Source organism: Rhipicephalus microplus, chromosome 4 (genome assembly GCF_043290135.1).
Source record: "Rhipicephalus microplus isolate Deutch F79 chromosome 4, USDA_Rmic, whole genome shotgun sequence".
Classification (NCBI taxonomy): Eukaryota; Metazoa; Arthropoda; class Arachnida; order Ixodida; family Ixodidae; genus Rhipicephalus; species Rhipicephalus microplus.
This window is the reverse complement of record NC_134703.1, coordinates 42,050,803-42,078,609: the sequence shown is the minus strand read 5'-3', so window position 1 is coordinate 42,078,609 and position 27,807 is coordinate 42,050,803. Positions and strand designations below refer to the sequence as shown.

General features: G+C 44.8%; 2 protein-coding genes across 7 annotated transcripts in view; one reads left to right on the top strand and one right to left on the bottom strand.

Annotated features, from left to right (window-relative positions):
* LOC119171917 (uncharacterized) overlaps positions 1–19,212 on the bottom strand; it is a 54,009-nt gene extending 34,797 nt beyond the window's left edge. For 3 of the 4 annotated variants that reach the window (XR_012894881.1, XM_037422804.2, XM_037422807.2), the window contains exons 1-6: positions 18,900–19,211; positions 14,541–14,759; positions 8,137–8,238; positions 7,114–7,438; positions 3,511–3,681; positions 1,256–1,391 (exon numbers count right to left, since the gene is read on the bottom strand). Coding sequence is in view for 3 of the 4 variants with exons in the window: in XM_037422804.2 (XP_037278701.2) it covers positions 1,256–1,391; positions 3,511–3,681; positions 7,114–7,438; positions 8,137–8,238; positions 14,541–14,759; positions 18,900–18,950 (1,004 nt within the window). In the remaining variant the exon portion in view is untranslated. Of the gene's footprint in view, positions 1–1,255; positions 1,392–3,510; positions 3,682–7,113; positions 7,439–8,136; positions 8,239–14,540; positions 14,760–18,899 lie in introns of all 4 variants that reach the window. The other variant, XM_037422805.2, reaches the window with a different exon arrangement.
* Positions 19,213–19,570: 358 nt separating this feature from the next.
* Pp2A-29B (Protein phosphatase PP2A regulatory subunit A) lies at positions 19,571–27,807 on the top strand. Of its 3 annotated transcripts, none has more exons than XM_037422802.2 (8): positions 19,571–19,749; positions 21,297–21,387; positions 22,849–22,949; positions 23,802–24,182; positions 24,914–25,923; positions 26,655–26,746; positions 27,231–27,258; positions 27,349–27,807. In XM_037422802.2, exons 1-8 carry the CDS (start codon positions 19,666–19,668, stop codon positions 27,410–27,412), a joined length of 1,851 nt encoding a protein of 616 aa, XP_037278699.1. In that variant the 5' UTR covers positions 19,571–19,665; the 3' UTR covers positions 27,413–27,807. The 3 variants fall into 3 exon arrangements, with proteins under 3 accessions (XP_037278699.1, XP_037278698.1, XP_037278700.1); XM_037422801.2 differs by having other exon boundaries at positions 27,228–27,258; XM_037422803.2 differs by lacking the exon at positions 27,231–27,258 and having other exon boundaries at positions 19,572–19,749.

Genomic DNA, 27,807 nt, shown 5'->3' with positions numbered 1-27,807 from the left:
AGTGCAGTGGTGCCACCAGACCAATCAGCTAAAAAGGCTATCGAACTTTTGCAGCGTTATTTTGAGCATTGGCTTGTCCAGAATTTCTGGCTAGTTTGTCAGGCATGGGTGCGTACCTTGTGAAAAACAACTCATTTGTGAAACACAAATGAAACTTCTGATAAATGGAACGTTTTATGGATCCCCTTCGAGTTCCGTTTAGAGGAATCGACTGTATGTCATTTTTAGAGAAAAAAAAAATGGCCCTGTATATGCATGTTACACGTCAAATGTCGTCGAAAGATGATAGTCTTGCGTCTGGAGAGAGTGAACAAAACGTTTATTTGATGTTGTGCAAGAAAAAATGGGTGAATGGAATTCTGGAGGCACTGCATTAGAGTGCCTTGAGCGTGCAGCGGAGGTGAACGAGTGCATTAAGTCGCAACACGCGTGAGACATGAGCGCTATCTGGCAGTTATCCTGGAAAACGGCGTGCGCCCGTCTTTGAGGTGATAAGGTGTAGAACGCAAGGCGATGGGTAGGTGCCACCACCGTGTCCTCTTAGCAAAACGTTGGAAAAACTTGCCATTTCGTGCAAGCATTGCATGGCCAGTGCAGCATTATAAAGGCTACGATCCTTAAAATTACTCATGTATGCCTTTTCTAGTAAAAGATATACATAATATTGACGTGTTATTATGGTGCCTCAGATATGCGCAATAATTGCTTTTTAATTGACAATCACATAAGTATGAACGCTGAACCTTGAGCAATATTGGTGGCCGCTGCGGGTGGGGTCGGCCGTTTGGAGTATCAATTGGATATTTTGGTGCCGTTAAAGGTACCGTTAAGGGTGGAAAAATAGACGAAAAATGTACAGACAGACAGACAGACCAAAATTTTTGCGACGAAGGTCCCCAATAAAGACTATCATCTTTAAAAAATTGTACTAAGACAAACAAATGACTGCTTCTGGTTCAGAGAAAGCTGCAGATTGCAGAAAGAAAAATGATTTGTTTGAATATTTTTGCTAACCCTGTCCCCTCAAACAATACATACGCTTGCCCTGACCAGAGAACACATTCCTATTATCCAATTTTCTCAATTTAAACGGGTTGAATTAGGAAGCTTTGACTGTACATACTAGTTTTTATTTTGCAGAGATCACACGAAAAAAAAAAAGTGAAGACAGAAATGCAATGCCAGTGTTGTGCCTTTCTTCAATGTTTCTGCAAGTGCTGCAAAACTAACACAACAAAGCAAAAAGCAGCCTCACCTATCGGCAGCGCTGTCCAGGTGGCTGAGCTCAATCGCCTGCGCTAGCATGGCTGCCTCGTCCTCAACTGACACTGGCGTCGCCTTTTTCTGCCAGCTTGCAAGCTCTGTCGTCTTCTGTGGGCTGTTGGCATGTCCTGGAAAAGGGAGTGACACAGCGTGAATGCGCAGGAAACGAAGACAGAAGAGGTTTAACTTTCACTCCTAGCCCTCTGCACATTTATTTCATGCCTGAGAAATAGAGCTCTTACTTGCCTCTCTTCCAAGCACATTTTATCAATCAGCCAAGCAGACAGTGATATCCATACAGCTAAAACTGCTTACAACAACTCTCCATATAACGAATTCCTTGATATAACAAACATTTTCCAGTCCCCACCGTTTACGTCATAGAAGCTCATGTATTTGCGACCTCTATGTAAAAAAGTAACAACGGGAGATCTTCCTTGATACAACGAATGTTTGCTACGGACAATCAGGAATTTTGTCCAGGATTTTGTCAATTTGGCAAGAACATGCAACTCCCGTGGTTTCCCCGCTGCCGCTTCATCGGCAGTGGTGCGCTGATGGCCCAGGAGACTCCTATGCGAGAGGGAGTGTTTGTTATTGCACGCGGGTGTTCACGAGGCAGGCCTGCGCCTCCCGAGATGGCGTTCTTTCTGTCGGGGCCACAGCGCGGATGTACCCTCCCTCTCCCTCCAAACCAAAACAAAAAGCGAGAGGGTCCATATAATTGCTATTGCAATAATAATGCAGTTTTTACCTAAATGAGTGTTTTGGGCAAGCTCTGCCTTCAGTTCCCCTTTTGTTTAATTTGTGCGTAGACTTTTCAAATTTTTGTACAGAACCTGCTTATAATAAACTCATATATATACAACGAATTTTTCTGGGAATTTGCCAATTTCATTATATTCAGGTTTACCCGTATCTAAATTTTACGAAAGCTGTCAGGATATTAATTAACAATGCAGTCGAACCCCGCTGCAACGAAACTGACGGGGCGCGGAAGAAATTGCGTTGAAGCGAAAATTTGGTTGTAGTGAAATGGACAAAATGTAGCTGATCTGAGCTAGCGAAACAAAGGAACGATTACTCTCAAAATTCAAAAAATGTCCACTGCTTGCTATTCTTTCCCAACAGTGTCACGACATGATTCTCACCCATGCATAGCGAGGCCATGGTGAAAATCATGCTGAAACAACGCCTACAACCGCTTTCATGAACAAACGAAAGTGCTGCATTAACATGTTAACACCAGCAGCTGTCTGCCGTCAAAATGTATTCGACAACGTTGTGATGGAGGCAGGGTATCGTGGAGTGGTGACTTCTGCCTTATTCTATGCCATTCTTATCATTCCCCACTCGCGGCTAGCTGATTTTGTTGATAATGCAGATGAACAGCTGCTCTGATTAGTTAACACAACAGCCAAGCGCGAACAAAGTGATTCGCATTGGCATCGAAAAAAAAATCGTCCAGCACAGCTGCGAGAAAGAAAACTATGAACTGAGCTTAAGCTTCGGATTCTCTGCGGCTATAAAGCAAGCCAGTGGCAAAAGCAGGGCAGTCTCACTGCCATTGCTATCGAGCAATGGCAGCCCTCATGCTTGCTGAACAGCAGCGGTTTCTTGTGGTGCCAACGCATGTTTTAGACTTCGTCGACGTATATTCAAGGTCTGAAAATGCATCAAAATAATAAATACTGCATTTAATATATAGCGATAAATATCTGAGTTGGGAATTGCATTGAGAAAATTCATTGAAGCGGGACGGTAGAATAAAAAATGTTCGTTGTAACGACAATATTTATGCATTGACTCCTATGAACTGCCGACGGTGAACCGTAAATTTATCGTTGTAGCGGCGTTCGTTGTAGCGGATTTCGACTGACATATTATCTCAGATTTTATGTCCCAAAGCCGCGATATAATTTTGAGACGCCATAGAGTAGGGCTCCGAAAGTTTGACTATCTGGTGTTCTTTAACATGCACCAACATCGCTCAGCACACGGGCCTCTGCCATTTCGCTTCCATCTAAATGAAAACTGCCACGGCCGAGATAAACCCGCGACCTTTGGGTCAGCAGCCGAGCACCGCAGCCACTGTTCCACCAAGGCGGACAGAAAACTAAGGAGCGACGGCGCTTATATACAAAGAAATATAATCAATTTTCAAAATTTAGCACAAGAGCACAGTTCAATGACACGCAAATAAATCAGTTAATGCAACGAAGCGGCCATATCTTTATGCACTCTCACCTCGTTCATTGCTGGCCTGCCCAGTTTGTTGCACAGGCTTCTCTCTGCCCTGAGGCGTGGCATTTTCTCTGCCCTGAGGCGTGGCATCTTCTCTGCCTTTAGGTGTAGTATTTTCTCTACCCTGAGGCATGGAAATCTCCTTGGCCCGGCATTCTTGACCCCAACGGCCACCTTGCAAAAAACAAGCAACCAAGAAAGCAACCGAAGTGACGTGAAACATATTACAATTGCAGCCATTAATCAAAAGATTACAGGACTGCAAGTAACAGGAACAGCTTCTGGATACCCCTGTACGACAGTAAGAAGAATTTCAATCACCATTGGCGAGCATATTGAGACTCATCATATGCCTGCTTATAAAGAGTACTGGTACAATCACTCCTCTAGATGTGAAAGGGGCCACCACATTTTCTCTCGTATAGCCAGCACAAAATGTACAGAAGTTTCGAAGTTAAAGCCGGAGTGTGGGTTAGACGTGAATTTTGGTACACAAGCTGTCTTCATGGTAATAAGAGGAAGACATTGTTATTTTCCTGCAGTGTGTAGTTAGGGGTGCAGGTCATATGCAGGTACATGTTATAAGCAAGAAAATGCGGTACTAACTACACTGCCTTGACTATAAGTGGCAGAAACCACAGTAAGTAGCAAAGAATCTTGTGCCTTTGCCAAAACCGCACAAAAAACTGGCAATGGTTCCGAATTTGGCTATGCGCATGTGGACAGGCATAGAAAAAAGCGCTGGGGCATGATGGAAGAGTAAGCAAAAGCACAGCCACAGAAGTACTTGGCAGCAAGGTAGGTAGGTGTAGGTAATCAACTTTATTGATTCACGAAGGAATCATTTGAGGGGGGGTGTGGTTGGGGAAGTGGAATCAGGATGACGACGAGCCCTCGGGCCGCTCTAGGTGGCCGGACACTGCTGTGCTTCGGCGACCCTTCTGGCCCAGCTCACTGTCCGGATGGGAGATGGCGAGCTGTTAAGAGCACCGAAACTTGGACAAGATGAAGTGGGCAAGACTGTAACGCGACCTAAGATTACTAATCCTTTCGCTCTAGGCATCCTCACCTGCCTGAGAGCAAAAGTACAACACTACAAAGTGGCGTTAGAAGCTCACTGAATGTTTCTTCAAATCCTGAATTTCATGCGAAATTGCTGTTGTGAGTCTCACTTTTGCATGTAAAAGAAAGCCCATTTTTCAATCAATCGATTAAAGCAGATTCTAATCAAAACAGAGTAATTATAGAGCTTCACCGCATTTACTCGCATAATTTGATCAGCCCGAGCACATAATTTGAGCACCCCTGATATTTTGCCAGCTTTACAATATATATATATATATATATATATATATATATATATATATATATATATATATATATATATATATATATATATATATATATATAGTTGCATGTTTCGTGCTCCCCAGCCTGCCTGAGCCAGCTCGCCACCATGCGTAACAAAAGATTTTGGATGCCTTGGACGAGGACACGACTTGCGAAGCAGGAGAGCGCAGTCAAACAAGCTGCAAGTGCGAAGTCCTTTCCTCTGAGGATGTCCCCCGAACTAGGGTACCTAGAATACTGTACCCGTACACTCAAACCTGTTGAAGGGTCGCCGAACTGCTCGAGCGTTTGCCTCCCTCTAGCTCCCCATCTCTACCACCATGAGAATGCACACTCTCGTCACAGCACGGACAACTTTCTGCGTCATAGGCATGCGAGAACCTGTCACCCGCTCTGTGGCACCAGCGTGTCTGTGCTGCGACGCACACGAGATTGATTTCAGAAGTTCAGGTTTCACTGTCCGTTTGTTGCGTTTTTACTGTATCCTTGCGATGAGCTACATTATTTATATAGTAGACTTTCAGTAAACGGAAATTTGTTGAACGGAACTACTGTTTAAATAGAACTATTGCTTCTGTAATGCTTGGTTTCGAGCTTGTATTCTGCACCTATGTTCACCTCTCAGTAAGTGGAACTCCTGTTAAATGGAACACATTTTTCCGGTCCCTTCAGGTTGTGTTTACTGGAGTCTACTGTATATACGACAAAATTCAAGCTCGCTGTTATGAAAGTTTGCCGAAGAAAACGGCAACCGTGGTGCCCCTGAGCATTTCAGCATAAAGTTCTTCAACATGCAACGATCATTGTGATAGCTACAGGAGAAAGCAGGAAAAAGTGTGTTTGTTCCCTGCTGTTAAAGAAGGCCTTTTCAATTACAGTTGAACCCCTTTATAAAAGGCACGCTCTGGAAAGCAGTTCTTGTATTTTATATACAAACGGGGTACTTCGTACACATTTTCTTCTGAACTTGTATTTTATTGCAGGCGTACGGTGTTGATTTGATGATCGATATGAGGGGTGTAATGTCCCAAAACCACACTACAGTTATGAGATACGCCGTAGTGGAGGCCTCTGGAAATTTCGACCACCTGGGGTTCTGTAACGTGCACCCTGAGAACACAGGCCTGCAGCATTTTCGCCTCCATCAAAAAAGCAGCCTCCACAGCCGAAATTCGATACCGCGACCTGCAGGTCAGTAGCGGAGTACCTTAGCCATTAGACCACAACGGTGGGGCTTAGGTACATTGGTGTCTCATTTTATATACTTTTTATATGTGAAGTAAGATTGACTCATCTATAATACACTCTTTTATAACACACATATTTGTGTGCACAACAAGTGTGCTTTTCCATCATGTCAGGTTTCCCAGCAACTTAGCATAATTTATCGATTAATTCTCGGGCTTTCTTGTATGCATCACGTACACTGTGTGCTCAAAATGTCCAAGATGACCAACGACCAACCCAATCAAGGCAGGTATCTAAAAAAGCATCACTTGAAAGATTTGAACTCTATTCTAGCCCAGCCAAAGAGTTGAAAACATTTTTCAGGAACAGAGCGATGCTTTTGAAGTGAAAACTACAGTTGAAAATGACAACTACAACTGTTAAGGGCAAGTATGTGGAGGATAGCAAGGGTATGTGTATGCTTTCCAATTCAGTAGTATGATGCCTGCATCATTTTGCCACGTTCCCTGCTTTGCATGTGCCAACCCAACCCATTCAGAGGGGGCATTTTCTGAGGCATATAACGCTCGCTTTTATTCTTTTATTAAAACACTATTTCTTATTACTATTATTATAAATTGGGCATACTGCTGGAGGCATCTACACCTCTACCATGGGCTGGCCACGATATTACACTACGTCTGGGAGTAGCAAACATTCTATAGCGAGGCCACCACTGCCATAGGAACTCCCTACTAAATATATAGTGCAGTAGAACTTAAGAAACCAGACGCATATCCTCCTCAGAGGCGAATGCGCACAAGCATGCACCAATGGGCCCACACTACAGACTGATATTGTGATTTTGGGATGTTAAACCTTATAATTCATTATTAATATCGCAGACTGATGTCATGAGCTGGACAGCATCTAGAGAATATTGGGAAATGCATAAGTGAGACTATTTCTTTATTTGCAGCAGCGATCAGCTCCCATGCTGCAGTCACTGGGGCGTGGCCTTTTCCAACTTAACAATGTTTTAGCTGGCTATAGAGGCTTTTAACAGCTTCACAAATAAAAAAGGCCTACCGTGCTGTCCCCTGCGATGCAAGGGCCCGCCCCGGCTATTGTGGTGAACACTTGGTGGCCTGGAGCGACTGCTGCCCCGACCCCTACTCCCCGAAGATGCTCTGCTGGCTCTAGCACGCATAGAGTTCATGGAGCCCATGGTAGAAGAGGTGGTGGTGCATTTGGAATGTGATGACGTGGTGATGGAACACGGTGTCGAGGTAGATGAGGTTGAGGACACGGTTGTTGTGGTGCATGTTGCCGGTGCGGAAGACTGTACTGGCAACAGGGGGGGTACTTCACCATTGAACAGCAACTGTTCCTCCTTCTCCTTCAGAGTCAAGTCCTGCAAGAGAGCCACACCACCTCACTAATGCATTAAACTCAGTGCTATAGAGTGGTCATGCAAATACTACACCCTGTTCAGGTGTTTTTATTTCCTGGCTTTACAAAGGATCGGGCTTGCCGTCCCAAACAAAGGTGCACAGTGGCGTATAGAGGGTGCCATAGTATACGATTAAAGACTTCTTTGCTATTCATTTTGAATTCACTGCAAACCTAAATTTATCATTCACACAAGCTTGAAGTACATATATATTTCAATGATCAGGTCTGAAAAAAAAAAAAAAAAAACAATTCCACGTCTGCAAAGGGTCTCCAACGAAATTGGATGGTCAGTTGATGGCTTGCTGTGCCAACAAAGTTGCTTGCTGAGCGAGTTTGAACATGCCATTCATAATGATATTAAGTGCAAACACGAGACATAAGAAAAGTGAGAGCACAAATACTCATATTTGTCCTCTCACTTCTCTTTTGTCTAGTGTTTGCGCAAACCACTATGAATCGCTGTGCCAGTACAAAAGTGGTATTAAATTTCAAGCACTTTGCATCATCCCTAATGTGAATGGAGCTCTTCTTGCAATCCATTTAAGTCAACCCACTGACAAAAGAGAACCTACAGAATCTGCTGTTCGATACAGTCTCTAGAATATAATAAGTGCACATGGCAAAAAACTGATGAGAACCAAAGGTACGTATGGGCACCTGTTTCAAAGGTGAGAATGAAGCAACCTTAAGACTTTGAAGCTCCTGTTGCTCTTGAAGGTTGCGCAGCCACTCCCGTTGCCGTAGAGCCACCAGTGGATCCTGCGTGCATGTTTACCAAACCTGTCAAATTATCAATGCAAAGCCCAAAAGGACAGGCTCACAGTCATAGGCGTCAGTAAATGCCCATAAAACGAATACTTAGGCCTATATTTTGCCATGTGCCATTACTGAGCCTTCGAGACTTTGCATGGCCAGAGAGATCATCTTACAGGACCTTTCACATGGACCTTCCACTTTCACTCGTTTATACAGGTCATTGAGCTAGTAATAGCAGTCACTGGTGAGCTGTGACAATGTAGACTTGGCGGCAATGTTATGGTCACTCCCATTGGCTAACAGAACACTTGAGCACTCCTATGCCTCCATACAATGTCCTCAAGCAGTAGCAAGGAAGCTCTTCGGTAGCATGGTCCCTGTGCAACAAGACATTTCATCCTATATTTTCACATAGTAAAATTACGCAAATGCTTGAAGAATAGAAGATGCTTACCGACTAAGATGTTAGAGAGCTGCCCTCATGAAAACAGATGGTCCGGCTGACTACACCCTGAAAATGTCATTTGCCTAAACTGGACTTTGTTAAGGGGGGACGCGGCCCTTGAAAACCGAAAAATCGCGAATAAGTCGGCTTTTGAAAAACCACATTTTTGGGTTGTATGTCTCATAAACTACCTATTCTGTAATTATCAGCACCTAATTCAACCGCAAAGTGCAAAAAAAAAAATACTATTTTCGAGGCCGCCGCGGCGTCCAAAACAGGCGCAAATCCCGAAATCAAACCAAACTTTGTGCGCGCGCCATTCCCGGACCATGCGGTCGTCCCGCGCCATCTTGGTGTTGTTTTGACCGTGAATTCTTTCTCTCTCGTTCGCCGCCTTGCAAAATGGCGTCGGCAGCACAGTTGAGACGCTATTGGTGTTTTCCCGCGATGGGATGCGGAGCGCTGATTGGCTAGAGCAGCGCATTCATATCTCGCGGGAGAAAGCGTGCCCGCCATTGGCTGCTGTGCAGCAGCGGGGGCGGTCGCTCCTCTCGATGGCGCGTCCAGCGCGCTCGCTTCGTTGTTGCTCTCTGCTCCGTCCGCCTCGACAGACGTCTGTTTACGAGCCGCTCTTCGCCTTGTGCTATCTTTTCGATCATTTTCTCTCGTTTTTTTTTTTCTTTTTGCACTAGTTCTGTGCCTTTCGTCTTTGTTGTTGCGGGCATGCCGGCAACGAAGCCGAAGTCAGTGTGGAAGTCCGGTGCGCGGAGGCGCGCTATGCGGCTTATACGATCATCGAAATTCCGCTATTCTGCTGCGGGCGCCGACTGCGTAGACGCTTGCAGCGACGGAACTGTGTTGTCGGCTGTCGCCAGTCGAGAATCCGACACATCGAGTGTGGCTGGAGCCGCAAATGCACCGAGTGTTTCCGAGATCGCCGGGCTCGACACGTGCTCCGAGTCGATGCCATCCAGTGTGACACCGAGTGCTTCTGATATCGCCGGACCCAGCACTTCGTCTGAATCGGTGCCATCGAGCGTGACACCGAGTGCTTCTGATATCGCCGGACCCAGCACTTCGTCTGAATCGGTGCCGCCATCGAGCGTGAGTGGACCGTCGCTTCATCTGCGGACGCGTTTCCTAACGAAGGAAGAAATCAATGCGAATGCGAAACGTCGTGACGCCGTTCGCGCTGAACTCGAGTCTACGCCGGCGGCGCAGAAGAAATTTCAACTGATGCAGCCGGCTCTTGCACCTGCAGTGACAAGTGAGGGCGAACATTTTTCGCTCGTTCAAATGAACATCTTTAACGTCGTGCTCAGCCGCACAGTGTGCAAAGAATGTTTGAAAGATGCTATGACTGTCCGAGAGAGCACCAAGCTTGGACTTGCAACAAAACTTGAAGTCGTGTGCGCCTCTTGTGGCACCGTCGATAAGTTATGGACATCACCCCACAAAAAAGACACGCAGGCTTTCGATGTAAATGTCCGCGCCATAATGGCTATAAAGAAAATAGGCAAGGGGCAAACAGCTCTTAATGACTTTTGGGCTGCCATGAACGTCTCTTACAGAGGTCTTCACCACAAGACGTTTCAAAAGCACTTGAAAGAGACGTTCAGGAAGCCAGAGGCCACCGCTTTGGAGAAGTTTTATGCTGATTCTGCCACAGCAGTGATCAAAACATATAAAGAAATGGATCCCAGCTTCTGCAAGGACATCACCGTAGTGTACGATGGCACATGGCATAAGCGGGGTCACAGATCACACATCGGAGTGGGATCGGTAATTGACTTCTTTACAGGTCTCATCTTGGATGCTGTAGTTCTTTCAAACCACTGCCTTGGATGCCAAACAGGGCCCAAACCTGGAGATGCAGCATACGAAAGCTGGCAGAAGCACCACATTTGCCAGAAAAACACAGACGCAAAATCGGGAAGCATGGAAGTGGAGGCAGGCTTGACTCTCTTTGGGCGGTCTGTATCCAAGCATGGCCTGCGGTACACCACTCTTGTGTCCGACGGAGACAGCCGTACCTTCGCTGCCCCCACAGAAGAGAATGTGTACGGGCTAGTGCCAATTGTAAAAGAAGAATGTCTGAACCATGTTCAGAAAAGAAAAGGATTGGAAGTGCTCTTCGAAACATTGTGCAGAAAAGTGATAAGCCACTGAGTGGGAAGGGGAAGCTGACTAAAGCCCTCATTGAAAAGCTGACAGCATATTATGGTTGGGCCCTGAGAAACAATTCAACTGACCTAACAGCCATGCAGCGTGCAGTGATGGCAACATATCACCACGTCACATCGACTGACCAGGACCCTCACCATGAACTTTGCCCAGAGGGGGCTCAATCGTGGTGCCGCCATAGAGCTGCAGAGGCAAAGCGTGAGCCACAGCCAAAACATAAACACAGCCTACCTGACTATGTCGCTGCAGCTATGCTGCCCATCTACGAAAGTCGCTTCTTCAGCGCTGCCTGGGAGCGAAGACGCAAAATGCATCAGAATCATTCCACTCCATTCTGTGGTCTCTGATGCCAAAGGAACAACACTCATCCTTGATCGCGGTAGAAACAGCACTGCATGAAGCAGTGCTGCGCTACAATGCCGGCTGCTGCAAAGCAACCCAAGTGATATCGGACTCCATTGGACTTCAACCAGGTCATCTGGCCATCCAGCGAGCTCGTGAAAAAGACGCTTTACGCCTAAAAAAGGATTCGAAAAGACACCAAGAGAAGATGGAGGCCAGGCAAAAGAAGAAAAGAGTGCGCCAGGACACTTCTAGCTACTGTGCTGGAGCTTTTTGAAGAAAACACGTGTTTTGAACTTTCTCGGCCTGTTTTCTCAGAACGGATTTTTTTGCTAGTTGTGGTGCTGAGGAAAGCAAGAACTTGAAAACCGTTCATCAGATTTGTGTGCCGTTTTTTTTATTCTGTTCCTGAATGACCTTGCAAGGGCGTAACAAGCTCCTTTTTTTGAAAATTGGTGCTGTTAATTTATAATAAACAATTAATTTTTGATGAATCTGGTCATTACTGGTTACATCAAATTCAAAGTTTCGTGAAATTTTTTTTTGGGGGGGGGGGGGGGGGAATTAAAAAAAACGGCTTTGTAGCGCCCTGGGATAGCTATCAAGGAATGACCACAATGAATTTCAGCTTTCTACCATGTCCTGGGATTTCTCACGACTCTTCCTCAGGCACCCATGTGAAGCACCCAGTTAAACCTCAATAACTCTGGAACTAAAAAACACAGCTTCGTGAAACTTAGCAGTTGTGCTAGTTTTATTGTAGTGAACAACCCCTGAAAGTTTCATCCAGATATCTTAAAAAATAAAAAAGTTCGGTCTCCAGGGTAGCCTCCCCCCTTAAAGAACTGCCGTCATTTGCCGCCATCTGTTATGCCGCTGTAGGAAACGTTTATTATTGACCTGAAAACTGTTCGCAAGTTAGCCTACTTTAGCCAATGATTTTCTGTAAATGACCTTGCAGTCAATTCCGGCCTTCTAATAAACTTTGCATAGTAAACATGAAAACCTTTTATCAAAATGTCTTGGATGTTATTTAGTATCTCTGTACAATGGAGCTAAAGATAATGTAAGCCAAGGCCTGCTGTAAGTCAACATTGCAATAATACAAAGCAAGTGTAGAGGCTTATCATGCATCGTGTGTTATTGCAGCTGGTTTGAAATGCAATGTGCGCATTTATACAGGCTTCCCAAGCAGGCAAGTATAGTATTTCCTCACATAGTAAGCGAACTTTTGTTCCAGAAAATCCGGCTCCAAGTTCGGGGTGTGCCTATTATGCAGGGTAAAATTTTCCAAAATTTTATTTTCAACTACAGCATAGACAGTCATATTGCAAGTCACTGAACACACAAATATCCATGCTACAGTCGAACCAACCTTCTTCATAGGCTATGCTAGCTGCCTAGATTAAACATTATCACGGTCGAAATTTTGTGCGCTGAATGGTACCAATCATTCTTGGTACCTCATATGCAATACATTGCAGTTGAATCGCAAGTGCTACGAATCGAGGATTACAGGTGCCACTCATGCCTCCTCTCCTTCAAGTAGAGCCACCGCAACGAGTTACTTTATTCTGTACAAAATTGCAACTTTGATCACCCATGACTGCCACCATAAGGGAACAAACGCTGTTTAGGCCTAGCCTATGGTTCGGCATGTTGCTACAGGAAGTTTGTACAAGACAGCATGAAGATTGGGCGTCGAGAATATCGCACTCACCAAAAGCAGTGTGCATGATACGATGTTTAGATTGGCGGCACAGAAATCAACGACCACAAATGTCCGCTGAGCTTGTGCAAGCTCGTTTAGTGGCAGCAAAAGTGAAAGCTCGCGTAGGGAAACCAAAAAGCTTTAAAATTTGCAAACGAGGTAGCAAACGCGACAGCGCTTTTCCTGACCAGAAAATGAAAGTGTACTTGACGAGGATTTCATACCACGCTTCATTTAGAGTCACGCTGGCACCAGTGCCAAAGTTACTCCGACGTCCAGGCAACTGCTCTTCTTCCTCACTTGGCGAGCCTGCACAGCTGGTGCAGTGCTCCACAGTCTTTTTTTTTCTTTTTCCTCGCTCCATTTAACGTAAGAGAACGTCGAATTGCAACTGTGCAAGTACGGTACACAACTACTGATGATGGCCAAGTTTGGGGTGTGCATTATATAGAAACAAATCTAATATCTCACGACCAAACTGGGGATGCACCTATTATGTGAGTGCACCTATTATGCGAGTAGATACGGTAGCCCTCATTTAACTTGATTGCTCTGCATATTGCTACAAAGAACCACTTTGCTGAAGACACTACCGAGTTCAACGAGCTGTTGGGTGAGCCTCGTCAGGAAAATCGCAAAGTAATTTTTGTCTGCTTGAATGGATATAAATGAGAACAAGTTTATAACTGATTTAGATCCCAAAATTGATTAGCTTTATATAAATATAGAGCATGACTGACTTTGAAACAAGTCACCTTAAATTAAACACAAATTCACAATAATCACAGCAAAACGCACAAGTCAACATAACACCTTCACTTTCTTTCAATACAATACCTAGTGCACCAAGATGCAGTTGTAATAAATTCAGACATTTATGGACAGTCCATCACAATTCACACCCGAAGGAGACTTGGCTTACAAATTCATTGACAGGTCCCTTTAAAACTCTTACTTCTGAAACCATACGTACTAAATTAACATGAGACCAGATGAAAACAAAACAAATGTCCACTTTCAACATACTTTCTAATGCAGATCCTGAGCATATATAAACACACCTCTGAGAATGTAAGAGGAAACAGCTGGTTGAACGCTAGAAGGTAAATAAGCACGAGTGGTCTAATCTAAACAATCAAGCTATTAGCATGCAATCAGTTTTTTTTTATGCAAGAGCGAGCTTGAATGTTGTATTTTCTTTTTATCTAGGAAATAACAGGCATTTGGCTGAGACAACCCATGTCTATTCACCTTCTTTCTTTAAGCCGGTTGTTTCCCTTGCAGTTTCAGATGCATGTTTATATATGAACAGGATCTGCACTAAAACTTGCTGAAGAGTTAAAAGTAAATGCCTGTCCTGCCTTCATCTGGTCTCGTGTTCATACAGTGCACTGCACTATGGTTCTTGAAGTAAGAATTTTTAATGGACCAGTCAATGAATTTGCAAGCCAAGTATCCTTCATGTGCGAATTATGATGGAGTGCCCATAAATGTATCAAATATATGCTCAGGACCTGCAACAAAATCTTGGCTGAAAGTACGTGCTTAGTTTAGTGCACTAGGGCTTTGGATGTGTGATGAACCACCAACACGCTCGAATGTCCTCCCCATTTCAAAAGTCACCTGGGATGGAGATGGCTTCATAGGAGTCGCAGTTTCACTGTCTACTGTGGCCTCAACGGCATCGCCGCCATCCCCGCAATCCTTAAACTGGTGTTCTACTACTCCTACGATAGAAGGCAGATTGGGGGGGTTTGGAGGAGGCGCACGTCTCCGTTGCTGGATCTGGTCCAGTGCTGTGCGCAAAGTCCGGTCGCGCTCCTTCACCAAAGATGCTTCCTCCTGCGCCAAGAGCCACCAACATGAATGCCACAACTGTTACCTGTCTTGCCATCCACAAAGCCCTTACAATGGCCAAAAGGTGGCCCACAAGCATGGAAGTCAAAAACTTGCCCAGCTCTGAGGCCATAGCAAAAAAAAAAAAATGGCATGAATGTTTTATTTGTAGACTTGCAAGATTTAGCGCTAGAGACACAGAATGATCTATCTCAGGAGTCCTGAAATCACTTACGGTTACAATTTTTTCTCCTGTGAGGATTGAAGGATTGAAATATCAGCTGATGTTGTCACTCTATAATCGCCTCGCCCGTGTCTCATATATTGCTCATTTCTTAAAGGGCATTGACATATAATTTTGAGAAACATATTGATACTTATCCCCAGAATGGCTGAAATCTAAATGCAGATTCTGGGATAGAAAGTTTTCGTTCCAGTTGTTTTAACACATGGTGTCCTAATGAGAAACTTCACGAAAAAATACTTCAGACCAGCTACATCTGCGTAGCTGACAAACATACCTATTAAAAGAATAAAAAAGATATGAGTAAAAAACAGTCAAATGTGGGCCGCAGGTTTGAGGCCCCCCTGATCTATCCAATGTAGTGCTTATGTTTAAAGAAATACGCCACCTCCAGCACCAGTGCATCTGGAATGGCGGCGCATTGAACCAAAGTGGTGTATGAGCACAGTGACGTACCGCTCTTACTCCGTTTCACAGCACGGCAAGAGCGCGGTGCATTCTAGCAAATGTTGCAAAGCAACCTGTGATCCTCCATCGCTTCACTACGATGTGGCTGCTAGATGCACTGGCTGTCTATGGAGCATGGCCACATGGAGCCATGTTCCCACCAAGACTGGAAAAGCCTGTACATTATATGTTGCAAAAATATCTAGTGTTTTACATTCCAAAACCACCATATAATTATGAGAGATGCTGAAGTGGAGGACTCCAAAAATTTTGACCATCTGGTGTTCCTACAGGTGTAGTGACATCGCACAGTACACAGACCTTTTTTTGCCTCCACCGAAATGTGACCGCTGCAGTCAGGATTGAACCAGCAACCTTACACACATTATATGTTGTATCACTTGTAACCACATGAAACTATTAGCAATATTTAAATTACCCCGTATGTACACAAATTGGCGCATGGGCTGAAAAACGTAGGCTCAATGTATGGTGTCGACGTTCTTTTTTTTTTTTTCCCCCAAACATAAGGTAGGTCGCATTTGCCCGATGGTTGACATTGCACTGAGGAACAAACAGGCCAAAAGGAAGATGCGCTGTGAATCATATGAACAAGTACATCGCACGTGTAAAAAAAAGCTGTGCATTTAACTCCATTATCGTGTGGTAGGGAGTACGTGGGACAAACGCAACTTACTATGTGTGAATGTTCGTTTAAGGGAGCATGAGTTATTTCTTCAAGGGATCGCGCCACTTCATCTGCCGGAAAATTGCAGGTCATGCGGTTGTCGTCCCATTTTTGAGAGAACCACCATCATCTTCAAGCATCCTAACCAGCTAACTAGAGAAATCGCTGAGGCATATCATATAAAGCTTAGGGGTAGCAAGTGCGTTAGTGAACCATCCGTCACACTGCATGAAAAAGAATTAAGTTATTTAGGCCAAGCTTGTTTATTGCCATGAGTGTGATAACGCTACCTCGGTGCACCTCGTATTCTGCGCATGTTGTGATGTAGGCTGCCAGTACCTATATATATATATATATATATATATATATATATATATATATATATATATATATATATATATATATATATATATATACTTTTCACCCCGTTTTTTCCAATAAACAACAATTGTGAGTCAGTGCCTCTTTTCTTTCTGTTTTACTCCTTCCCTGTCCTGTATTTTTTCTGGTGTTGCGCTGTAAGTAAGTTCACAATGGATTACCCATTTCATTTTGTGTAGTTGAGTATGTGATACTGAATTGGTCTTGTATTTTCCAAAGTCGTGTACTATCTGTTTCCAGAAACAGTGCAGCAGTCCCTCATTGTGGTGTCTTGTAACTGTAGGGGGCCGATCAATCTTTCAAGTCGCAGTTGCAGCTTTTTTCCCCAGAATTTCGCAGCCCAGCTGAAATGAAACAGACCTCACATGTACTAACTCTGCAAAGAAAAGAATTTGTAAGAAAACTTGAAAAAAAGGGTCTTGGTGGTCACAGACGATTCACTACATTGTTTGATTTGTGGGGTTTAACGACCCAAAACCACGCTATGATTATGAGAGACGCTGTAGTGGAGGGCTCGGGAAATTTCGACCACCTGGGGTTTTTTAACGTGCACCCAAATCTGAGCACACGGGCCTACAACATTCCCGCCTCCATCGGAAATGCAGCCGCCACAGACGGGATTCGATCCTGCGACGTGCGGGTCAGCAGCAGAGTACCTTAGCCACTAGACCACCGCGGCAGGGCGATGATTTACTACATACCACATAGAATTGACTTGTGGTGTTTAACATCCCACAAGAGCCTACAACTTTTCAGTTGTAATTGCATACAACTTTAAATGTCAGCAGCATTTCCTCCTCATAGTCATGTGCACTCCAAAGTAAAAAATGGACTTCGTTACAAAAGTTCACGAGTGCTTTAGTCCAACTTTATTCATTTTAGTGCGTGTAATACCAACTTCAGAGAGTAAAAAGAAAAAAAAGAGACAGTAGAAGGCAGTTTTTAGAAAAACACCCTGAATAAAAGAGATCCCTTCATTTCTGCCATATACGCAGTGTGTCCGAGACTTGTTTGGGTCTTGCAAGGGATAACACTGGATTCAGGCAAAGGCCGCCAAATAGGCCTGCGATAGATATCCTCCAGAGTTGCAAGAAAATTGTTGGTTTGGAAATGCAGGTGATATCCAAAATCCAGTCGGGAGCATGTTATGGACGTCCATAGCAAGTCACTTTTGTCAGGGTGCAGTCATTTCAGAATTCTTGCTGAAATATTTCGAGAAGCCGAAAATATTAATTTCTAGGTAGTGTTTATATTGCCGGCAAAGTATATCGACCAACCGGGTGACAGAAGTTCTCTCCTAAGAGAGTTTCCAGTGACGTTCTCTGAGGAGTGTGCCGAGGCTGGTCTGGTGCTGCCAAACGGTGAGGAGCTGCCCAAGCTAGAGGAATACCGCTACCTAGGCGTGATATTGTCCACCTCACAGAAGCTCGTCTCACGACCTGAAGCACACTTGAAACGAGCGGCACTGCGAACCAGCCGCATACTGCATGGACAATGCCTGTGGGGCTCGTTAGGTTAGGCTACGTTGCCTGTGGGGCTTGTTAGGTTAGGTTAAGTTAGGTGAGGGAGCCTCATGTCCTTGACAATGGTGATCAGTGTTGCGAAATGTCGGAGAGCAAAAATAGCTAAATGACGGCTTAAAGATAAAAATACAACAAGCCAGCATGACAGGCTCACCAGAAATGTGCCAGCAGATAAGTCGCATGGTCATGGGCAACCAATAAGGAAAAACTGCCGGCAACTTGTTCTCCGGGTTAATATGCCGGCACTATAGGCGCGGCCTAATTTCTAATCTCATTTTCCGCACTTACGGCAATACGTCGTCATAACAATAACATGATTTTACATCCACTTCGTTCACCTGTAATCACATTTTGCACTGAAAATAACTTGGCCGGTAGTGCTCCGGCATAGATAAGAAGCCAATGAACACACGCAATAGGCGTTTCACTGGACTTACCCGCGGCAGAACGCACCTGTCATGACGATAGTTATAGCACGAGAACAGAACGACGACACAGAGACAAGAAGGACACGAAGGTCCTTCTTGTCTCTGTGTCGTCGTTCTGTTCTCGCGCTATAACTATCGTCATGTCATACCAACTAGCCCAAGCTGCCACACTTCTAAGTTGCACCTGTCATACTTGACGACAGACTTCAAGAGGAAGCACACTGATTACCCAATAAAAACGGCAACAGAGAGGTGGCACTAATGGCAACAAAATGACGAAAGGCACTCGGCACTCGTTACACCGTTGTAGCAGGCATGTTAGCTGTCATCGAACACTCGCACATGGCACCTTTTTAAGAACACGGTTCCTCATCTCTTTGGCCCATGCCACAAGCCTTTGCGGCTTAGTTAAGCAAAGGAGACGGCCAAACTTACGTCTTCTGAGATGTTGTCGGCGCCGAGATCCGCACGTGTTGTCTGGAACATGTTTGCGTCGGCTCATGCGGATAGTATGTTGCTGTGACTAATGCCGGCGACGGGCTACTGACCGTTACCGCCACAGCAGCGCATACACGGATATTGAACGCGGCAGACCAACTAACCTTAATAACAGACCTACTAGTTACACTAACAGACGCTCCACGCCAACCCTTCCGACAAAGAAAGGCGGTTCCAGTGTGGTAACGTTCCTACACACAGCCTCAAAATCTAAACTCTATAAAAGAACAAAAAACAAGTGTCAGCTGTGGCTTGGCTGCGGTACTTACTTTGGTAACAATGTTTAAAGCCTAAATGCTATGATTTTAAACTTGTGCTTCAACTTTGAAAATAATAAAAATGAATTGCGCTTTTAACTTGTTTTATGAAGATTAGTTCAATTTTTTTTAAATGTTGTCATGGTTAAGTAAGCGGTGCCAACGTCTTACGCGGTTACGCCACGAATATACACCATAAAAATGAAACGACAATTTTTACGCTTGTATTTCTCTTTTTAAGGCGTATTTTATTATAAACTGTATTTAAATAAAAAAATATTTTACGTAGGAAAGCGTACGGATTGAAATGTAGCAGCAGCGATTTTCGTATTTGATTTGATTTCGCGTTTGTCTCTGCGGCAGCGCTGCTGTAGCCCGTAGCCAGCCGTGTGTGTAGTTTTCATTTTGATGCGGGTCTTGCCGACCTGCCCAGTTTTTGCGTACAAATGGCAGCGAGCGATACAAATACGGAAGACTCACTCTATCCAATCGCGGTATTAATCGACGAACTAAGGAATGAAGATGTCCAGGTGAGTCTTGTCGCCTTCACGCTCGGTGCTCTCGCTCGACTACCGTGTTAGTCCTAACCGATTGTATGGCGACGGCATTGCGAAGGCGGTGAAGTTGGTACTGCCCGAATGTCATTTTTCTTCTCTTTTGTGTTCTTTAGCGTTGGAAAGTACCGTGCAACTGAACTCACGAGTATCGTTCGAGGCGTCCGTCATTGCGTGGTTTTAACGCGAGCTTTGGGTCGCGGTGCTGTGTGTGCCTGTAGGCTGTTTTGACCACGACCGGGGTTTTGACGCTTCACTGCCTCGTCGAAGCCAGGGCATGAAATTTACCCCAGCAAAACAGAAAAATTTTGCTTAGGATGAGTGTGAAGACTAAAGCTTCATTAAATCACTGCAACTAAATGCGGTATTCTTTTAATCGACTCGCTTGTTCCAGGTGTAAATACTGAGCAATACGCGCTGTGGGCTGAAATCTCATTCCGCGAATGGCGAGTTAATCGATCATTCGACTAAGTTAGGTGCTCGTGTGGTTTGGTAGTAAATTGGCACTTACATTGCTAATAAAAAAAACGGATTTAAGCACTTTCCCACAAAGTTGCTGTAGGAGCGATTTGTTGCTCAAACGGGGTCGTTTTCGTCCGGGTGGAGATGAAGCTGAAATTGAACTTACGGAGCCATGTTGTGATGCTCAGTACTTCCTCTTAAAGAACATTGCCTTTCTTTTTTGGGGGTCTTGGTCAGATAAATTTGTGGATATGCAAATGCGCGTAGTGCGAGTGCCACCACAGCAACTTTTGTAAGGTGCTGAGTAGCGACTTGGTACTGCTTAAGACAGGGAGCCCTTGTTGTTTGTAACAAAGTACGTAAATCTCGCATAAAACCCGTGCGTAAGCTATGTGCACACATCGACGAAGCACACATTTTTTCAGTCATTTGGCCTTTCGAATTGTGTCATTTTTTTTTGTATGTGCCACAAAAGACACTTTTCGGATTAGCCCAGGTGTAAACATAACCATTGTATGTTTATGCATGAAAATAAACAAGACATCTATACATTCACATGTATTGTTAGCTCTCATGAATTTGCTTCATGGAAGCCTTGCTTGACAAAATTCTTACACATGCATTAAATTCACATTACGTTTTGCTTTATGGTCACCACTGACCCTGGAAGATTTATATTTAATGTCATTTTCTTGCAGTGTACCAAGCTCCTCTACCATTGCTCAAGAGCAAACTCTGCTTTAGTAGCATGTTGCATTTGCTGGTGTGTGCTTATGCAAATCCTTCAGTTGCATTCTTTGAGTAAACAGCACTATCTGTGAAGTCAAGGAAAGAAAAAATGGGGGGGGGGGGATGACTCTCTTGAGTCAAACGTAAAAGGAATTGGGCAAGATTGTTCATTTTGGATGATGTCAATGTTTTTCACAGTCCAGTCTTTGCAGTCTTCCAAAATTGCTCAACACATTGACAATGTAGCTAGAAAATTGCTACCAATGTGTTATTTGTGACATATCTGCCTGGTATTTACAGTGGGTAAAGCAGTTCATATTTTCTCATTTCAGTTGCGTCTTAACAGCATCAAGAAGCTGTCTACTATTGCGTTGGCCCTTGGTGTGGAGCGAACTCGCAGCGAGTTGATCCCTTTCCTCACTGGTAAATGGTTTTTCCGTGTGCATTCACTTTCATGCTGCTGGTGCCATTTCACTGAGGTCTTTGCGATTGTCCTTTGCTATATAAGTCGCAACTGAACTGCACTGTTTGCCGCTTTCAAGTCTCTCCACAAGCCTGGTTTTCAGAGCTACTGTGGTGTGGCCTTTAAATGGCAGAAGAAAAGTGTAAATTTAAGGACCGTTTTTTTTTTTTTAGGCACAATATTGATGAGAACAGGCAATAATGCACAAAGAACGCTCATTAATGTCTTTTGCAACTGTTCTTGGCTGAAGCCGCAGCACCATGGCAATGCTAGTTGTCGGGCTAAATATAACTTCTACTTAAGAAGTGCTTGTTGTGCTTAACATTTCTAATTGTTCTTAGCAGATGTCTCCTTAGCTGGAGCCTCCTTTTGCTGACATCGTAATGGCGGATAATGGTTTAATCTAGAGGTCACACGAGGACAGAGACGATAGGGACAAAGGACCAGCGCAGCTGCGCTGGTCCTGTGTCCCTGTCATCTCTGTCCTCGTGTGTGTACTGAAGCTTCAGTATGCAGCAAAACCAACTAGCCTGCCTTTCCATATCACTATTGGTCAGTTTGGCTCGTGGTTACTTCAAGGTGTTGGAACGTGGTGATTGCTTGGGTAGTAGGGATCGTTACTGCTTCATATAATTTTACTCATCACACTTTGATTATCCAGGCAGGTATTCTTTGGATCTAGCCACTCATATTAAGCGCATTGAACCCTGAAACTAGTGCCAATTTACTCAAAGTGCTTCTGTGTTGATTTTACTACAAAAAAACATCCAGCAGGAATACAACAAGTGTGTGATACACGTTGTGTTTATCTTTGCAAAGAGCTGTGGACCTTCTTGCATTGTGCGTAATGTAGGCTCGAAATTTTGTATAGGTTAAAAAGCAAGGTGTGTACATAACTTGAAATAATTCAAACATAACTGGTTGTTAACAGTAATTGTACTATCACAGTCAAGGACTCGCTAGAGTCTGGTGCCACATAAATTTCGCCCGCAGTTAGGCTAGATCTGGACTAAATGCTAAGCACACTGTCTACTCTGCAGTCGCAGCTTTAGCACATTTAGTCAAGGGGCAACGAGGAATGTAGCGCTGTAGCTCTTATGAGAGGTTTTGTCCCGCTTCAATGCACCACATGTCTGTCACTGCTGCTCGCATGTGGTGGCACGAACTCGCTGTCCGCTCTGGCTGCTCTAGGCATGATCAAAGGTAAACACAATCTCTTGTGTAGACAAAATTTCATTGTAGATGCTACTGTCTGCCGCATGACTCCCTGAGAGCATTTTGTTGGTAACGCTGTCGATCCCTCGTTTAATTCTTCATTAGTTAAAACAGCAGGCACCAGCTTTAAATTAAGCTCTTTGTTTGAGATGCGGGCGATGATAGCCCCGGCCTGAGGTGAGGGTGTTTCTTTTTTGGCGACGCAGACACCATCTACGATGAAGATGAGGTGCTTCTGGCGCTTGCTGAGCAGCTGGGCAACTTCACACCACTCGTTGGTGGCCCTGAGTTTGTCCATTGCCTTCTGGTACGTATTAGCCGTAGATCTTGTTGTTTTTTGCTGTTAGGCTCTGTTAATGCCAATTTAGAACTTTACTAATAAGTATATAGAAGGTTGTAGGAATTGTGTATTAATGTAAAGTGGCATTTATTTTCAGCTTTGTTTCGTCAAAAAAGTTGAATTAGCAGGTATAGCTTCTTAATTGCTAATGTTGCAAAGAATTGTAACATTCATTCATCATAGTGCCAAATTATTAGATAGTGCAACCTTTGTCATGGCAAGTTATCTTGTCATGTGTACTGAAATAGTTTATACCTTAATTACTTCAAAGTTTAAGCATTAATATTGGCACTATATACTCAATGCAAGATTGTGCACCGATTACATTATGGCCTTAGTTTCTTCGTGTAAGTTTGAAATGAATGCATACCTTCTGCAAGATCGAAACATAGGGCATTAAATTCATTTTTTAACCATACCGACATCTTTCTTTCATGCATGACATTCTTTGGTAGCAAATGTAAAAAAAAATGGAAGAAGTATGCTTTGTAGCAAAGCAAGGGACGAGGACAAGATAACAAACGCAGCACTTTGTTGTCTCGCACTGCTCCCACCCATGAATCTTATTGGAGTCATTGCTCTTACGAAGTGTATGCCTAGATTTTCCTGTTGTATACAGAGTGAAATTCTGTATACTCTGTGAATGGAAGTATATTAAATGGAATTGTTGCTTAAACTGCCCCCATGATTATTGGTTTTGCACTTGGAATTATGCACCCATGTTCATCTATCAGTCAATGAAACTCCTGTTAAAGGAAACACACCCAGCTCGTTTGAAGAAACGAATGACAGCAGGTCCGAGCCCGTGTGTTCTTGCAGCCCCCTCTTGAGAGCCTGGCCACCGTGGAGGAGACGGTGGTGCGAGACAAGGCGGTCGAGTCTCTGCGTGCCATCTCGCAGCAGCATAGCGCGGCCGACCTGGAGCAGTATTTTGTGCCCTTGGTGAAGCGGCTCGCCTCGGGTGATTGGTTCACGTCGCGCACTTCGGCGTGCGGCCTGTTCGCCGTCTGTTATCCGCGCGTGTCGCCAAACGTCAAAGCTGAGCTGCGCAGCCACTTCCGCAACCTGTGCCAGGACGACACGCCCATGGTGCGGCGCGCGGCCGCCTCCAAGCTGGGCGAACTGGCTCAGGTCGTCGAGCCTGAGTGGCTCAAAGGAGACCTGGTTGCCATGTGGGGCTACCTTGCCCAAGATGAGCAGGTACGTACTGCCTGTTATGCTGTTTGCAGTGGAATTTTGTAGCGTAGAGAGAAGAATAAGAAAAGATGCGCGAAAACAGGACGGCAGTTTGCATTTATCTCTTCTCGTCCTTGTTCTTTCATGCTGAATACCTTTGCTATGAACGAAGTGGCCACAATACTCTTCTGTTTTTGATGGCCTGCCGTGGTTGTTTACCTTTGACAGAGTTCTTGTTCTATTGTCCACTGATATATGCATACGTATGCTTGGATTTTGTTACTTTGACTCGGGTGTTCAGGACCTTGCAGTTCATAGCCATTCGCGGTATTTGGGCATATAGCACACCATTTTAGTTGGTGGCTTTCATTTTGAACAGCAAAGACATTCGTGGTATTTGTGCATATAGCTCACCATTTTAGTGGGTGGCTTTCGTTGTGAACAGCAAAAGAATTTACTGTTTTCATATTGCACATGCTTCAAGCCGTCCAGAAATATCGTAACAGTCACCGCCACTTGTCTACTAAAGTTATAGAGTAAATCTCGTAATATGTCTATTGTGCGGCTCCTCCTGTAGCAGCTTTCTGTTCTCATGAGTAACAGCATGTTTCTGGAAGGATCAACAACCCAGGTCTATGCTTGCATTTAGTGTCACTTAACATGTCCTTTGGCATCCCCTCCTCAATAAGCTCTTTTTATTTCACTGAAAGCGGGCTGGTGACTTTCTTTAAAACTGCAATGCCTTGTGCATGTAGGACAGCGTGCGGCTGCTGGCTGTAGAAGCTTGCGTGTCACTGGCTGGCCTCCTGCCACGAGAAGATCTGGAACCGCTGTTGCTGCCAACCTTGCGTCAGGCGGCTGAAGACAAAAGCTGGCGGGTTCGCTACATGGTAGCGGACCGCTTCACCGACCTGCAGAAGGCCCTTGGCCCCGAAGTGACGCGTGCCGACCTGGTCCTAGCCTTCCAGAACCTGCTCAAGGACTGTGAGGCCGAAGTGAGGGCAGCTGCTGCCCACAAGGTCAAGGACTTCTGCCAGAATTTGCCCCCAGAAGTGCAGGAACAGGTGATCATGAGCAACATCCTGCCCTGTGTCAAGGACCTCGTCTCTGATCCTAATCAGCACGTCAAGTCGGCCCTCGCCTCTGTCATCATGGGCCTCTCTCCAATCCTGGGCAAGCAGAACACCGTGGAGCACCTCCTCCCGCTGTTCCTTTCACAGTTGAAGGACGAGTGTCCAGAAGTTCGACTCAACATCATCTCCAACCTAGACTGCGTCAACGAGGTCATCGGCATCCAACAGCTCTCGCAGTCATTGCTACCGGCCATCGTCGAGCTTGCCGAGGACTCCAAGTGGCGCGTGCGGCTTGCTATCATCGAGTACATGCCGCTGCTGGCGGGCCAGCTGGGTGTGGAGTTCTTTGATGAGAAGCTTAATGCACTTTGCATGACGTGGTTGGTGGACCACGTGTTCGCCATACGCGAGGCTGCCACGCAAAATCTGCGCAAGCTGGTTGACAAGTTTGGCAAGGACTGGGCACAGGCCACGGTCATCCCAAAAGTACTGACCATGTCACGAGACCAGAACTATCTTCACCGCATGACCTGCCTCTTTTGCATCAACGTGCTGGCTGAAGCGTGTGGCGGCGAGGTCACCAGCCGCCTGATGCTTGCTACTGTGCTCGGTCTTGCCAGCGACTCTGTTGCCAACGTCCGCTTCAATGTTGCCAAGACACTGCAGCGCATCGCACCCCTACTGGACCCACCGTGAGTGTCCTTTTCGTGTTGCTGAAAGCATTGACGTGCTGCCATGTTAGTGGGACTAGCAGTTTCTCAGGGGGCCACATAGTAAATTTGATGCAGCTCTTGTTGTATGTCGGAGGCTCTGCTTTGTTGATGTGAGTGACATCTTGCTGCTGGGTACTATTGCACTGTGCTTGTGTGGAAAAAATTCTTGATACTCGCTCATTTCAGTGACAAACAGCAAGAGAGTTATACAATTGCAGCGTTCAAACCTGCCATTGAAACATAGGCAAAGCTGATTAGTTCGCAATTTGGAGCATCTCTTCTGTTTCTATACATGGGGCTTGGCAGCATATGTAGTCAAACATGACCACTAGAATAGTTTGCAGGTGCGTTCTACCATTTTTTAACAATATAATCTGCAGCCTGGACAGTTTTTGCCCAGCTGCATGTACAATCAAAACTGCAGTGTAGACTAGAAACCAGCCTTTAGTCAAAGCAAGTAGTTGTGAATGTGTCTCATATTGTGACGTGTAGAAAATTAATGTTCAGAACTTGCAATACCCAAGTGTGATATATTTGTATGCATGTGCTCAGGAACACAGATTGAAACCTACTGAAATAACTTGTCATCGAACTCTTCCTTTCGAGCTCATATGTATGTGTCCCTCACACCATTCAGAAGACTGTAAATGTTGAGAGAAACTATCTGTGCCTGTTGTGAGTCTGTGCAGCAATTGAAATATGTTTTGCAGGACACTGCAAGGCCAAGTAAAGCCCTGCTTGGAGAAGCTGAACACAGATCCCGACGTTGATGTTCGGTACTTTTCATCTGAAGCCCTGTCAGGTGGGTGAAGTGTTTGGTCCCGTGAAGCGTAAAAACTTAGAAAATTTGTTCTGCTGATCGGAGTGACGTTGTAGGATGTGCCGGCTTTCTATAACAAATCTAAAAATGGTTGTCATCACATTCAGTTCACTTAAGGATAGAAAAGTGTTGCATTGAGAACACTGTCGGGTTGAAGTGTGTGCGAGTGGCAACAATGGTGCATTGGCTGGCTGAACTTTTTCAAAGCTAGTTTCACATGTCTTAGTGGTAAATTTGGGGAGAAAAATACAGTGAATGATAAATGCAAAATGTGCTCCATCATATGTGCAAAATGTGCTCCGTCAATAGGAAAGTGGAAGTTGATACATGCCATCAATGTAAATCCAAATAGTGAACGCTGTGCTTTTAGACCAGGGTGTAGGACATTTCTTTCGCAACTTCTTAGTTTCCCGCAAAGGCACTTAAGCATGAAATACATGCAGATATTCTGAATAACTTTCAGCAGTGAAAGAAGGTGGACAACAGACCCAAAGGTAGGCTTGGAAATGTTGCTGCGGGCTGGGGTTTGTAAGTATGCCTACTAATACACGTTACTGTCTTGCGTTTTCTCATCTTGTTTGCAGTGGTGCCGTGAACCCGCAGCCGGCCGCAACTTCACCCACTCCCGTCGTAGCCAGTAAAAATTAAAAGTTTTGACTTGCAGCACGTGTACGCATGCACACACACACTCGAGTTACCAGTGGCAATCTGATGCTGCCCTGCTGGCCAGAGCACTGCAGCCTGTTTTAATGGCATGAGTGAGGACCTCTCTTTGGAAGGGCAACAAGCAGAGGGAGGGAAGGTGTCTCAGGAGTTTTCGTCACTGAGCTTGTGACGTGGTCGTTGTAAACTAGTAAAAGAAAAAAAAAATGCTTACAAGGCTGTGCTCCTTGTTTGCTTTATTTTACTTTCTTGTCCGCACCTGTGAACAAGGAGCTCACTAGAAGACAAGTCTCGGAAGCATTAACGAAACGTGATGTGTGGTTGTTTCGAGGTTTTTATTGAGCTTGTGGCGCAATCATTAAAGGACTACTACGTACTTA